Source organism: Phasianus colchicus, chromosome 1, assembly GCF_987193195.1.
Source record: "Phasianus colchicus chromosome 1, bPhaCol1.hap1.1, whole genome shotgun sequence".
NCBI classification, from domain to species: domain Eukaryota; kingdom Metazoa; phylum Chordata; class Aves; order Galliformes; family Phasianidae; genus Phasianus; species Phasianus colchicus.
In genome coordinates, this window is record NC_143436.1 from 122,754,861 (window position 1) to 122,770,181 (window position 15,321).

The window sequence follows — 15,321 nt, forward strand, 5'->3', positions numbered from 1 at the left end:
GACAAGAGAAAAAGAGTATTTTCTGGACTACCCCTGGAGGAGATTAGAAAGGAAGGAAATACGGTGGCTTATCACACCCAGAAAGAGTGGCTAATAACCAGCTCCCCCATTTCAGCACCTCTTCTCCAACTGAATGTTTCTGTAGCAACTAAGGATCACGCCTGCCATGAAAAATTCCTCATTTTCCTGTTTATTCCTCCTTGAGCAGAGAGATTTCTGTTTGCACCTCCTCCCCTTGACCTCTCCAAGCGCTACACTCAGTAGAACAACACTGGAAGAACTTACACAAAATATTTACAGGGCTGACAGTTTTACACATGCTGACATAAAGAAATTTCCCTCAGGGATAACCTGATACGAGAGATCATCAAAACAAGAGCACAGTCCTGATGGTGATTATTAACACATAAGGAGTTCTTATTTAGTACAGTGCTGCAAAACTGCATACACACACAAGTGTCATCACTTCCAGGATGAGGCCCAAATGCAGTATGCACAGTGATACTCTAGCCTGAAGAAGACAGGCCCATTACCTGTTTGTCTCCTTCATCTGTTCTTTTGTAGGAATTTTTTTCCAGAGTTGCGTGTGGAGTCTGAAACTTAACCCCGTGGAGCTCTGCTGGAGTCCCATAACGTACTTCACTGTCATTTTTCAGCGCCATGAACCGTGGCAGAGGCAATTCTTCATTAAAAGAGAGAAACATTCAATTGGGACTTTAGAACACTGAAAGTCCTTGAAGCAGTACCATATTGTGAAAACAATGAAAAGTTTATCTGTAGAAAAAAACGACTTGTATTTTGTAACATCGGTAAATGTGCAACTCTTGTGATTACTTTATGTCTTAATAGAATGCTACACAAAGCTACATTTGCCATATTTATGCATTATCTCTTAACGCATAGAGAAAGAAAGAAGCCTTCTGCACACTATTACAGCAAGAGGCGAACTCATTTTCTGACTTAGCAATGTTGTCTTTAGTAAAAAGAATAGTTTTCCATAGAAACTCTGCGACTGATTAATTCATTAGGTTGGGATGACAGCATTCTCAGTGCTCCCATCATACAGGGAGAAAATTAAAATGATGGGGTTCAGAGACCAGGTCAGAGCCCAGGCAGATGGGGGTACCATTTCATCTCTACTCTGCACAGCAGAAGAGTGACACCTAAGCAAATGCATCTTTAAGACAATTCATGACTAGTTTAGGGGAATGTTATTAGAAACCATTATTTTTGTGCAGTCAGACCTGAAGATCAATACAACTAAAATTAACAGAACATAGTGTTCAAGATCAAACCATGCATCACCTCCATAATCATTTACACACCTACAACTGCTACGAGGAAGAAAAAGAAATCGATATAGGTTTGGTGCATGCTACTCATCCCACTCTAAAATCACTAATATATTTCAAGTGAAAATACAATTAGCACTGGAAGCATTTCTGTGAGTAGGATATCAATAGGCAGGCTGCAAGCATCTTTGTTCACTCAAATTGGTAGATGATATGCAGCTGCTGCGCTTGTAACACATACACACACACACAGTATATCTCACTTCAGTTCAGGTTTCTTACTCAGTTTGCTTTTTCTCAGACCAGCAGTGGCATCCTTAGAAAGGAGCATAGCAAAAGAGAACGTTGCAGAAGTGGAAACCCTCCTGATCCTCAGCCTGAAGCCTGCCAAGGCTGAGCAAGGACAACTGGGGCAAGATGATCCAGCTTCCTCTGTGCAGTCACTGTTACAGTTCTGCAGCTGAAAGTCACCTGCCTTCTCTCTTCACCACCTGAGTTCAATTTGCCTCTTAAGAAACATTTATCACCATCAAAATGGTACACCTACTATTACTGCCACTACTTTGTGAAGAACAAAGCTCTTCTAAATTACATCTACCATATGTTGCCATACCTACCAATACAATGTGTTATTTTATCATGGCTCCCAAACGATCCTCCATCTGAAGCAGTACTGGTTTCCACTCAGAGGCCTTTGGGATCAGAGTCCAAAGGTGGCAGGGAAGTGTATCTACAGTACTGACTGGCTGTCACACAGCAATCCCCTTAGGAGACAGAGCTGCAATCCTACCTTGGCCACACATGTCATTCAGTGCAATGTTCTACCATTTTTTCCACTTAGAGAAAGTAACATCGCCTTCCACCCAGCCTCAGATCCTCAAAATACACTGGTTTCACAAACAAATTAGAAGAAAAGTTCACCACCACCGAAAGCTTGCAAGGATTAAAGACAGGAAAAAACAAGCACAGAGTGCTGCAAGCAACATTTGCTACTCACCATTCTTAATGCTCTCAATCCGTACTGGGAACCCTGACTGTGCTGCCGCAATTAACTTCAAAGCAATGTAGAACTGAGCAGGACCAAAATAGCCCACACGTTTGGCTCCACAAACTTCTGTGATCTAGGAGAGAAGAGACATTTTTGGTAAAATGCATTTCACTCTTTCAGGGAACGTGAACAGCTCTGCATACACAAGCAAAGAAATATGTATTTTAAAGTTCAAAATACTTATTGTATTTAAAGTTATCTATTAAATGTATTTGTTCTGACTGCTGTCTGATCACATTCCCCTTAGTACATCAGAGACAAGTAGTTATTTATTATCATTTTCAGATACAGGGAAGGGTAGCAGAGCTATCCTAAAATGATTTATTTGCTTTCATATTATGCACGATCTTAACAGCAGGTGAAATGATTGCTTATTTTGCACATTGTTTAGTCAGATGTTCCCACTGCAGGAGCTGTGGTGTTCACAGAAATACAATTAGACCTTACAACAGCTGTAACCGGAATGGCAAATTCAGTACAAGAAATTTCCCCTTCTGCTGCTTCCATGTTGTCTCACAGGTTTCGATGTTATCTCTGAACCCCATTGTTTTTAATTTGCTTCTTGTATGATTGCAAATACTATCATCCTGACCTAACAAATTCATTGGCACTTCTCCACAGGTAGGTTCTCCTCTACGTAACACCCAACAGTGGGATGCTCCCAAGCCACAATAGCATGACAGAAACTATTCAACTGATGCACAGAAACAAATAGAACAAATGAATACCCATTTTTCTCTAATTATATATCTATTTACATAGATACATACATACATACACATGCATACTGTAGCAGAATGTTAGGTGACACAATTCCTGAAAACTGAGACATTTCAGAGTATTAATTATTAATAATCAATGAAAAGTATCTACAAGCAAAGCTCTTCTTCTTTGGATGTGGCTCCTGCTTTGACTGACTGAGCTTTGTTTCTTGCTCTTCCTGTAAGTTTCTGAGATGCATGGCTTCATTCCTTGCTGCACCAAGCTGATTTCTTTTTTTTTTTCACTGCATGATGAAAAGGGAGATTGATTCTCTGGACAAGCAGAGCTCCAATTAACCACTGGAATTTGCCATTCCCTTTTTTTTTTTTTTTTCCCTTATGTCTGACTGGGTGCTCAGATCCTGTGCCAGGACTTGGTGCTGAGGATGGGAAACATGGCTTGCTGTGGTGCATAAATCCCTGGTGTCAGCCCCAGGATGAAGCCAGAGCCAGAGGAGGGCACAGGCACACATTAGTAAGCTGACACCAAACCTGGGTGCCCACCCTGGTTTATCACAGGAGAGGAGCAAGAATGAGGATAAAGTCAGCCCCAGGACTGGAGGTGGTGGTCCATCAGGTCCCAGTAGCACCTCAGGGTACAAGTAGCCAAGACTGTGGGCATGCCATGTCCTGAGGGACTCTCCCCATCTCTGTTCTAAATGCTGTAAATGATCTGCTCGCTCTTGATATGGAAACACAGACATTTTGTTTTGATGAAGCAGCTTAAACCCTTTTTTTTACTATTTAATTAATCAGGATGCATGGTCTTTCAGAAACACTGTGCTGCTTCTCAAGCACCCTTAAAACAACCATCCCAAAACTGCCTCTTTGTGACTTTGCCCTTCAATGGTAACGACAGCAAAATATTCTGTAGGCACAGTCTCCTCTGTGTTATTACAACAACTAAATCCTGATCTCATGTTAATGGCCCGGAGCAACAGATGTAAGCTGCCACAGAAGCTCAATTTATAACAGAACTGTAGATATTTACATAGATTAATTGTAGGTACAGGCATTTACACTCATTAGTTTCCCCGACAGCCAAAGGAGAGGGTTGTGGGTCCACTGGCAGCCAGCAGCTCACCCCATCTACATCAGGACCCGCTTGGAGCTGCTGGCTGGAGCACCTCTCCTCTTCCAGCAGCGTGGGTAGGTGGCAGCTCAACCTTCATCCAAAACCAGTTCCTCAGAACATGCTGCCTGCTTCAATTCCCATAGCAGCTTAAACTCAATACTGCTTTTGTTTTCTTTTTTTTTTTCTTTTTAATTTCCTGATTTTAGCTTTTGCAGGGTCAGTGCACACAGCCTCTTGATGGGCACGTTGCATTTAGCAATATGCACTGCTGCAGCTAAGCTAGGTTGTGCAAAAAGCTATTAGAAGTTTCCAAGATCCATCTGAATTAAAGGCAGATGTACCTGAATGCAAAATGACATCTTTTCAGGATGAAAATTAGACTCTATCTAAGAAAATAAACAGGGAGCACTACTTTGGAACTAAGACATATGACAATGTCCCCTGCAAAAGGGAAACATTTATACTGCTTTCCTTCAACTGATATTAAAAACAAACTCTTTTCATCCCTTCCCTGTTGTCAGCTTAGGTTACTTTGTTTTTAGTGAGATAACAAGGAGAGAACTGATTTTTTTTCTACTCACACAAATGTAAAATAAAATAAACTGCAGACCTTGATACCGCAGGGGATTTTAACACAACACTATTGACAGTCAATTTCATTACCTTTTTCCTTTCTTTTTTATTTTTTTAGATTCTTCAGCAAAAAAAAAAAATGTAATCCTCTAGTGATAGCTGAATATGGAAGAAAAGTTTAATGCAGTACACGTTGGAAACAATTTTTCATGGTGGCAGGTTACTGCTGCCTCTTGCCAAATCTAACCTCGGGATAATAAACAGAGTTACTCAAAGACTGATCTACTGAACGGCTCTTGAGGCACTGTGCTGAGTGGACTAAAACTAAGTTTAAATTTCTGCAAGGTATAACTGCATATGTGGAACAAATTTATGGGTCGGTTGCCACTTGAGAAAGAAAGTTAATTTCACACAACATGCAAAAGCAACATTTCTCAGAGAAGGATGGAGACCTGCGGTGCCCAACCTCATATTTGCTCTAAGTCAGCCCTGGAACAATGCCTGTACCTTCAATGGCATTTCAGCAGAGAGCCTTAGAACACATTCTGTGCAAGAACCACACTGCCCTCCCTATTAAATAGCCATGAAAAACAGAGAGGAAAACTGCCTGCATACTCTTCTGATGGGCCAGAAGATTTTCTACAATTATTTTAACAAAAAGTGTTCCCCCTCCCCATTTTTTATTTTTTATTTATTTTATTTATTTATTTTAAAAGAGATCTCTGGCTTATCAACGTTAATATTTAAGACGTATCTATGAGCTGTTCTGTAGAGTGGCTGTTTTAAATTACTGTTCTCCATGCATACTCCTACTAGGAAAGTCTTACATCTTGAGATGCTGGAACAAAAAGCAGGTTTTTGTATTTATTATCCACTCATCGCTCTGCTCCATTAGCAGGCAGCAAGTATTATTTTTGCAATTGCTCCTTGAAGACATCCCAATGAACCTGCTTTTCCCAGCACAATCTGACTTTGTTCCACTCTCCCTGTTTCTCTGCAAACAACTTTCCACTGCAGTCTCCAAGAGCACTGACCTCTCAAATACCCTAGGCAGGTCCAATTTAGATTGCAAGAGCTAAACTTTGGGAGCCAAAACCTAAGGATGAAGTTTACTTACTGTACACTGAGTGCAAGGTACACTCAGAAAGAGCCATCTGGTAACCCTAGAACAGATGGGCAGGCTGAGATGGCCATCTTCCAGCCTCAAGGGAAAGGTTTTCAGCTGTAAGCAAAGGTAAAGCTGGGAAATTTTTCACTGAGAAGGCAGTGAGGTGCTGGAACAGGCTACCCAAAGAAGTTATAGATATCCCATCTCCGGAGGCTTTCAAGGCCAGGTTGGATGGGGCCCTGGGCAGCCTGATCTGGTGCCTAATTTAATGGCTGGCAACCCTGACTGAAGCAGGAGGTTGGAACTAAATCAACTTTGAGGTTCCTTCCAAACCAAGCCAACCTATAATTCTAAGATTTTTGCTTCTTCATTTAGCCAGTAACTCTGCTGCACTGTCCTCTGGCACTCAGTTTGGGTCTGTTCTGCTCCCTCGTTATGATCTGTCACAGTCACTGCCTGTCACTTGCAGGCAAATACAGCCCAGGAAAGAGGAAGCCTCTGTGCACATTGTGACACTCTGAAAGTGTATAAGCTGAATGCAAATTCTCTGTGAAAAAAAGAAAACAAGCAACAGCTTGCTCCTGCATTAAAGGGAATTTTCTCACTGCACCTTCTACTTCAATCCAGCCCCAAAAAACACAATTTCAATGCTTGCTCTTGCTCATGAGGTTACAAGATCTTCCATTTCCTTTGTTTCCTTCAAACTGCAAGGAATAGGCTGAAAAGCACCTGTCCAGATCCAGGACCAGCTATGCTGATACAGCTCTGCACACAGCCCTCCAGACCCACAGCCCTACAATCACTGTTCCACAGTCAAATATTTGCAGCAGTAGCTTATCAACAGCTTATCACAAAACTCTACCATGCGTCTGACCCACCTTGCTCCTTAAAAAAATAAAAAAAAATAAAATTCTGTTCACAGATTCTGAGATCTGCTTGTCGCAGACAAGTTTTGCTACATTCTTAATCAGGTATTCCTTTCTGAATGGGTCATTGTTCAAATACCTGTAGCACTACCTGGAGCCCAGGGCTCCTCTCTCTTCATTATTTGAAGTGAAGCACAGAACAGTGTGTCCAGATATTGAAGGACCACTGCCTGGGCAGTGCTGGGGCAGTTTTGCACCCAGAGGAAGGGACTCTGCCATGGGGCAGGTTGTTTGTGCTGCTTCACTGCCTCAGCCATTACCTGCTGCTGCTTAGTCTTTTAAAAAAGGATGCTTTTTCTGTTTTAGACTTCTTTAAACATCACCTGGAACGCTCACTAAAATTTTGGAAACTGGGTTCTGACACCTAAAAAGAAAGGAAGTAGAAACTGCTTACTTCATGGCACACAGACAACACACACATAAAGCATTTTTAAAGACTTAACCACAAAATGTCTCGTCCTCACTTTAAACTCTGTATGACTCCAGTTTAAAATTATTGTGTTCTTCAAGCTAAAGTGATAAGGTAAGTTACCGATCAGCTGCCACAGCTTAGCAAATCAGTTAACACAGTGGTAAAAAGAGCAGAAAGAAAAAGCCACATTACACGTTACATAAAATGTGCCGACAGCCCTGCCATTGCTCACCAGGCTCCCCTGTGCTCACACAACCCAGAACTACTTGGTTTGCAGGTGCAGGTGCTCACCTGGGTGCTTCTGAGACAAGCTCTTTCCTTGGCAACAGTTGCTCTGCCAAGCAGCTCCAGGCAGAATGTTTTACGCCAGCACCAAGAACTGCAAAGTTTATGATACAGAGCACATTTGGGCACATGCAAAATATTTTCAAACAACTCTGCAAGTCTCATCGTAACTTGATCAATGCAAGGGTCTGTGTAGTCCTCTGTTTTGTACTGTACATCAGCTGCAGATGTCCAGACAAATTAAGAGCATGCAAATCACTTCTTGTCAGAAAGGACAACTGGCAATGCCAGCATACGACAAGCTACAAAAAAAATACTGATCTGAATACTGTGCAGCTACCAGGACAGGTGAGTCAGCACAATTAATCAAAAGATTTCAATTATTAAGGAGTGTTGGCTAGAAAAACTGCCAGCAAATAAAGGCTGCAGATGCAGTCTAACACTTACAAGCATGGAACTGCACCTCAAAGAAATCCAGTCTCCTATACTCAATCTTTTGTCTTTAACATACAAACACTAATTAATCTTTTTTCTTTATCTGGGTGTGATGTAGAAAAAGTGAACGCTTCCATCCTTTTACCAGGAGGTTTAATAACAAACATTGCTGAGAAATCCCTGAAAGCTTCCATGCCATGTAAAGAAAATAATTGTCACAATAGCTGTGTCTACAGAATAAGATCAAGACACTGTTATGCTCATTTGCTCATAATCCATTCTACCTTCTCTTTAAAAGAAAAACCTGCTGTCATTGTAACTAAACACATGCCTTTAGTTGTGTGTGAAAAGCCTGCAGGGGCGAAAGAGATGAAGCAAATACTTTTCAAAACCTCCATGTATTTTTTCTTCTATTTGGCAAATGCATGCTGTACCTGAGAACTGCATTAATCCACCTACAATCATTTTAGCTGTGCTTCATATTTACTAGTTTGTATCAACTCCTATAAACATCTATCCAGGTCAATAAACACAGCTTGTACCAATAAATTTGTATAGGACACATGAAATTTCAATAAAGCTTATTACACTGGCAACACAAAAATAAAACACCTGAAAACAGGTTACTCTGAATGTAAGAACTTGTCATAAACACGCCAACAATCGTAGAAGTACGATTCCATTTATTCACTAAACTCCTTCATATTCTTTTTTGGCAATCAGTTCCTCAGCATTTGGCTATAGCAATGTACATAGTCATCAGGACACTCTACGAAATGCAGTACATGTAACCTTGCCAACAGCACTATTAAGTCCTGAAATCCCATGGAAATCTGTAGAGTATGCAGAATTTGATGACAGACATTTTATCCACTTTTCAAGTCTTATTGTAGAAGCAAGGGAGTAAAGGTAGCATCCCAACCAAAGTGACAAGCACAGAGCTGTCACACCACTCCATCCAAACAAACTAACTGCAGGGAGCTTCCATAGAGCTTATCCGAACTCCTTGTGATGCAAGACGCTGCCAGGAGCTTTTCATTCTCTTGGACACAAGACATGAGATTCATGGATTCCACTCTGCAGACGTTTAATGCTAAGGAAGTATGTTCATAATCTATGCAATGTGTAAAGACACTCGTCATTCCAAGGACTTCTGTTCATTTTCCCACTCGCCCCTTCTGTTCCAAGAGCTTATCTATGGAAATAACACCTAGAAGGCTCAGGGCACAAGAGAGGGGAACCTAGACCCACTGACTTTTATTTGCTCAGCAGAGAGCTCTCCTGTCTGACAGTAACAGAACACACCACAGCTTAACATTGATGAGATGGAACTCCCCAAATGGGAATTTGGTCAGGACTGGCATTGGGCCAGCTGAAATACAAATCACTCCATAAAACTTCTTCCATTTTCTGAAGGCTGAAGCGAAAACTGCACACAACTCTTGCTAGCAATGAGAGTGAAGGGAGAGTTGTGTTTCAGCTAAAGTAGAAATGTTACATCTTGCAAATGAGCTGCATCAGTGCCTTTTTCACATTAAAATACAGTACAATCACATGAACACTAAGCAACAGCACTACATCCAACAAGGCTGTTTTTCTGGGACAGGTAACAACATATCTTTGCATTCTTATTATTTTAGACAACTACACCAACCAAGTTGTTAATTCTGCAAAGAATATTTTGCAGAAACAATTTTCATTAGCATATTGTCATCTGGAGAGTACATTTTCACTGATTTAAAATACAGCAATAATTCATAAGCTTGAATTCATTATGTAAAATGACATTTAATATAATCACCAATGTATCTCAATACATGTTCTAAAAAAAGTCTACTCAAAGCACTGCCTATATATACATAACTGAAAATGAATTTAACTTAAAGCTCAGTTTCAACAATCAAACTTTTAGTAAGATAAGTTTCTGCAATCTGTCCAGGTCTTTTTTTTAATTTTTTTTGTTTAACAGGAAGAGTGGTCACTCCAATCATATGGATTAAGGCACCTAAAAACCCTCAGTTTTAGAAAAGTAATAAACATTTTAAAAAATTAAGATAATGAAATTTGATAATGGAACATAGAGCCATTTATAAGGCAAGACTCCTTGAGCTTGCAAAAAAACATCTGATTGAATCTTGCAGTGTTGTATTCATGCAGCCAACCTTTATCCTACCTTTCCACAGACTTAGAAGTCAATGACTGTTCTTTCAGAAAAAAATGTCCCCACTGATTTGAAGTCTTTTTGTTTGCTAATGTCAAAATTCAGTCAGATGCACGAGTACTAATCTTACAATACAAATCTGCATTAGTGAAAAATCCACTCCTTTTCTTTATCATTTCACCAACAGTGTTTTAATACAGGATTTACCTTATTTACCAAAGAATCTAAAACAAATTATTTTTTGCAATTTACTTTTCAGTAAATAACCTAACCTGTGAAGCTCAGCAATACAATCCATTCTGCTGTCACGATGAAATATCACCATAAAACATCTCAGTCCAATTAACACTCAGCCCTGCTGAGGCTGCACCTCGAGTGCTGTGCTCAGTTTTGGGCCCCTCACAACAAGAAAGCAGTCGAGACCTGGGAGCATGTCCAGAGAAGGGCACTGAAGCTGTGAGGGGTCTGGAGCACAAGTCTTAAGGGGAGTAGCTGAGGGAGCTGGGATTGTTCTGTCCGATGGAGGCTCAGGGGAGACCTTACTGCTCTCTACAACTGCCTGAAAGGAGGCTGTGGTGAGTAGGGGTCGGCCTCTTCTCCCCAGTAACAGCAATAGGATGAGAGGGAATGGCCTCCAGTTGCACCAGGTGAGATTCAGGCTGGGTGTTAGGAAGAATTTCTTCTCAGAAGAAGTGGTGATGCAGTGGCACAGGCTGCCTAGTGAGGTGGTGTCGTCACTGTCCCCAGAGGTGTTCAAGAACCGTATGGATGTGGCACTGAGGGGCATGGTTAGCAGGCATGGTGTTGTGGGCTAATGTTTGGACTAGATGATCTTAGTGGTCTTTTCCACTACGGGCAAATCCTGGCAAAAACAGCTGGCTTAATTTTAACGTGCTGTCACAACCAAGAGACCTACACAGCCATTCACAGGCAGCACCACAGCACGCTGCCTCCACAACAGCTGCCTTATTATTTCCACATTTCTCTGCGACTAAAGCAAGGAAATATTTCGCCCTCAGATGCTGTGCCAGAATAACTTTACGATCTGTTCCATTTGGATGCTTTTTTCACAACTGAAAATATACCAAGGGCAGCCGACAGCAAACCTCATGGCAATTACTGTTATCTCTACAGATCCATTTCCAAATCCAAAAAAACATTTCCCAACTTCTTTTGGAAAGCGAGTGCACTCCTACTCACAGACAGGCCACGGCCCTCCATCCCCACCACCACCCTGGTGCACACGGGGCACAGCTCTCAGCTGAATATCAGGTAAATAAGTCCTCAATCCAGACGATAACACAATAATGCACTCTGCATTCCCTCTGTGTAGGGCTGAGACAAGGGGCCTTATTGGGCTGCCCACAGGAACACCTGTGAGATGGTTGGGAAAACGAAAAGGCAACAGTCACCCACAGCACTGCGAAAGGCAGCATGCACAACCCTTCCTCTGCCACTTCCAGGTTTTTGCCCCATTTTGGACAAGGTCTTTCCATTCACAAGCAGCAGTAGTGTCACCAACTACACGGCTGCATCGCTCCAGCACACTGGTTGGTCTGATGGCTTCCTCCAGGAACACCTCAACCAAAGAGCATTATATATCTGTCAGGTGTGAATCCCAGTGCACTAGGACAGTCTGTTTGCTTTTTTCTTGGCTTTTAATGACTTTACTACATTATTTTTGCCTTTTTTTTATTCTTGGACAAAGACATAAAGCAAGTGCTGTGCATTGTTGCTCTTAAAAAAAAAAAGTGATTGATTTTTTCGCTCAGAGAGTGACGCAATGGAACAGGTTGCCCAGAAAGAATGTGGATGCCCCATCCCTGGAGACATTCAAGGCCAGGCTGGATGTAGCTCTGGGCAGCCTGGCCTGGTGGTTGGCGATCCTGCACATAGTAAGGGGGTTAAAACTAGATGATCATTGTAGTCCTTTTCAACCCAGGCCATTCTATGATTTGTTTCTCCCATGATATCTGCGACAAATGCTTTAAAAAAAACTGAGGCAGCATCCTCCAACGATCTGCCAAAGAAATAGGAGAAATCGCAAATAATAAGTAGAAGTGGCCACCTAAAACCAAGCTGAAATGTGAATTTTCTGCACCCACAGATAAGCGGCACTGCTCCCATTAGCTTCACAAGACCCATGGTGCCCTCCCAGGACCCCAGTACAGCCTTCTTGCTGGGTTCTGCAGCTGTGAACTCTGGCCCATGAAAACATTACTACCCTGGTCCCATGGGTGACTAATATGTAGTCTGATATGTAGACTGGTAAGTTTGCCAGCTAAAAAACAGAGCAGCAATGTGATTAACCACAGGTTTCTGGATGTCAGTGAAGAAAGCCTGGCACACGGACCAAAGCAGGATGTCATCTCACATGTACAACTCACTTCACAGCAAGATTTTTCTATAGGACAGAACTCGTTAATCCCTTTGAATCTATTTGTTTTCTGCATGTCTTGGCGCCAGTAATGAAAAATAAGAATAAAGCCCTTCTCATACACTGATGTCTAACATATAATTTGTGTCATTAACATTTTGTGGCCAGTGCAATACAAATGAGCACTTAAACATTCAGCAATGCACACGTGCCTATTTCCATCAGACTTTCCTCCTCAACCTTTAATGGCCTAGAACAATCATAGGATCCAAGCATCACAATCCACAAAAACAACGTATCGCTTAAGAACTACAGCTCTCTTGCAAAATCTTCCATAGCAGTACATGAAGAGATTATTAGGCAGAATTTTAGAAACGTGAGTTTAAAGACTGAGGAAACCATACAGCAAAAAAGATCTCATTTTTCTTTTAATCCACTCAATAAGCGAAATCCTGTAGATTAAAAGTATAGGAAGAAAGTCATGGACTGCTTTAAATTATGTCTATTTATCCTCTATCGCTGAAGCATCACCACCACAGCTATTCCTGCCAACCCTCTCTCCCACATTCAGATAAAGATGGCAACAGCACAATTTGTGCTTGCGAGACAGATCTTCAAATATCTCTTTGGATATTTCTCTTCTCAGACTCCAATCAAACAGCACAAGTCTGCTCATGGCAGCCCCTCTCCACACTGGGCATTGGTGCACTGCAGTAGGAGCTGTGTTTGCTTGTGCAGGAGAGGTGAGTAGCCCAGTGCCCAAAATCTTCAACTGGTATCCAAATTCTATTTCTTTTCTACGTTTTCCACAGCTTTCAGCAAATACTGATGGCTCAATGTAGCAAGTTAATAAAGAAGGATTTAACACATTGGGCAGAGAAGGGACCGATGATCTATTTAGCTCTGAAGAGCTGATGATGTGGCAAGTGATCTGTGGCTGGTACTCTATGGAGGATTTTAGATCTCCTGAGGTACTAATGATCTCTGTAGAATGATCCCCAGCTCCCCATGCCAACCAGACAAACGCACGTGAAATGCTAAACTATTCAGAGCATGTCATTTCTTTGGCCTTTATGCAGCAACCTGCTTATATTAATATAGCCCCTTCATTAAAGCAAAGCATCACAGCAGCCAAGGTATTAAAAACATCAGCTGTAAGGTTTTTATGACTCTTTCACAGGACTTTCTGGGACTAGAAGAACAAAAAGACATCTGTACACATTACCACATATTATATATCTAAAAAAAAAGGATTTGTAAAAGCTTATCACAGGCAGCTTTTCCAACTGCCTGTTACATTTTTAGCATTACTTTCTTTCATTGAAAATTAAGCATACGCACCAGGACAGTGAATATATCATTTAGCAATCACTTTTCCCTTTCAATTCCTTTATTTTCTTTTCTGTTACTTAATATTGGTAAATTTTACATCCAGGCAGAAATCTTTAGGTGAATTATTGCTTCAAGCATATGAAATCTGGATACCAAAAAACAGCGTTATGTGCCAATCCACATCTTAAAAGCAGCAGTCTCTTTTCCTTCTTGTAAGCCTCTGCCTTCTACTTTGTACAATTTTTGCACTAAATGGAAAGGAATCCTGTGGAGCAAGCAGTTTATCATGCAATTAAACCCCCAAAACACACTCACGGAAGGGGTCAAAGCGCAGCAGCTTTCAAAAGGCAAAGCTACAGAAGACTTTTAATAAATACACGTTGTAGTAAGCACACACTCTTTGTATGGCTCCAGAGTAAGAAAAGAATTTCTATTCCAGCCATACAATTAAAAAGATTTCTCTCTGTGAGATTCACATGAAATAGCCCCACGTGAGTTCAACAGGAATGCTCAAGGGCTGGAAAACCCTGTTTCTTAACTGCTTTCTTAGATCGGAGCCAGGCTGAGCATAAGCAAAAGCATTTGTACCTAACAAATATATACTCTTTCCCCTATTTTCTATGCCTAAATCATTTGAACTCCTGAGAGCACACAGGCTGATTAAGCTTTTAATTCCTGCAACGCTTTTGCACAGGAATCTGTTGGCTTACCAGACTTAACAACAGCTACTTTGTTAAGCAAGATTACATGGAAAGCCCTATTTCTGACACTTCCTTCCACTCTGGTCCTACCTAGCAAGTAATGCTCTACCTGACCTACACTGCCTGGCAAAAACGTTATTACAGCAAATCAAGTTTGGTGCATCCCAAGCTTGACTTCGCAGTGAGAATCTGATTATTAGCAGCTTACAGAAAGTAAGTTTAAATATAGAAAAATCTTAAAACAGAAAAATAATAGGAAAAAAAAACAAACAAACAACAATGTTATTGCTTCATTCCTTCACTTGAAATCTTTCAACTGTGGCTTAGTTTTATGTTGCAGCTGAAACTAGGTCTTCAGTCAAAAAGTGGGAGTGTTTTCTCCACATGTGTGAGTACTTAAAATGAATCTAAAAAGCATTTTATCACTGTTTTTTTGGATAGGCTGAGGGTAGGAAGGAGGGGGTAAGATGTTGCTGTTTTTTTTTTTGCCTTACCACTCGCAGGGACTGGTACAGGGTGGGGAAGGAATGCCAGTTTGCATCTGTCCTCCTGCATGACCCACCCCAGTAAAACCAAAGAAGTCCATCAATCTGTGCCACACTTCTCAGCACAGATGTGGGCTCGCTGCTGATTACTGCAGAAGGGAGCAGCTTCCTCCCCCAGCTTTTAGTCACACTCATTTTCAACCGAAATTGTTCTATAATACACAAATAAACTGTTTTCAGCCTGTAGAAAGAACAGTAATTTCAAGTAGAAAACAGCTCTGAGCTTTTACTCTCAAAGACTTCTGAAAAGAAAACATTGTATGTACAGTTCTTAGAAACCTTTTTTTTTT

General features: G+C 41.2%; 1 protein-coding gene across 3 annotated transcripts in view; it reads right to left on the reverse strand.

Moving 5' to 3' along the window:
* The window catches only part of REPS2 (RALBP1 associated Eps domain containing 2), a 97,689-nt gene that overhangs the window by 65,764 nt on the left and 16,604 nt on the right, over positions 1 to 15,321 (reverse strand). For all 3 annotated transcript variants that reach the window (XM_031596050.2, XM_090125097.1, XM_090125084.1), the window contains exons 2-3: positions 2,290 to 2,413; positions 534 to 682 (exon numbers count right to left, since the gene is read on the reverse strand). In XM_031596050.2, the coding sequence (XP_031451910.2) occupies positions 534 to 682; positions 2,290 to 2,413 (273 nt within the window). The remainder of the gene's footprint in view (positions 1 to 533; positions 683 to 2,289; positions 2,414 to 15,321) is intronic.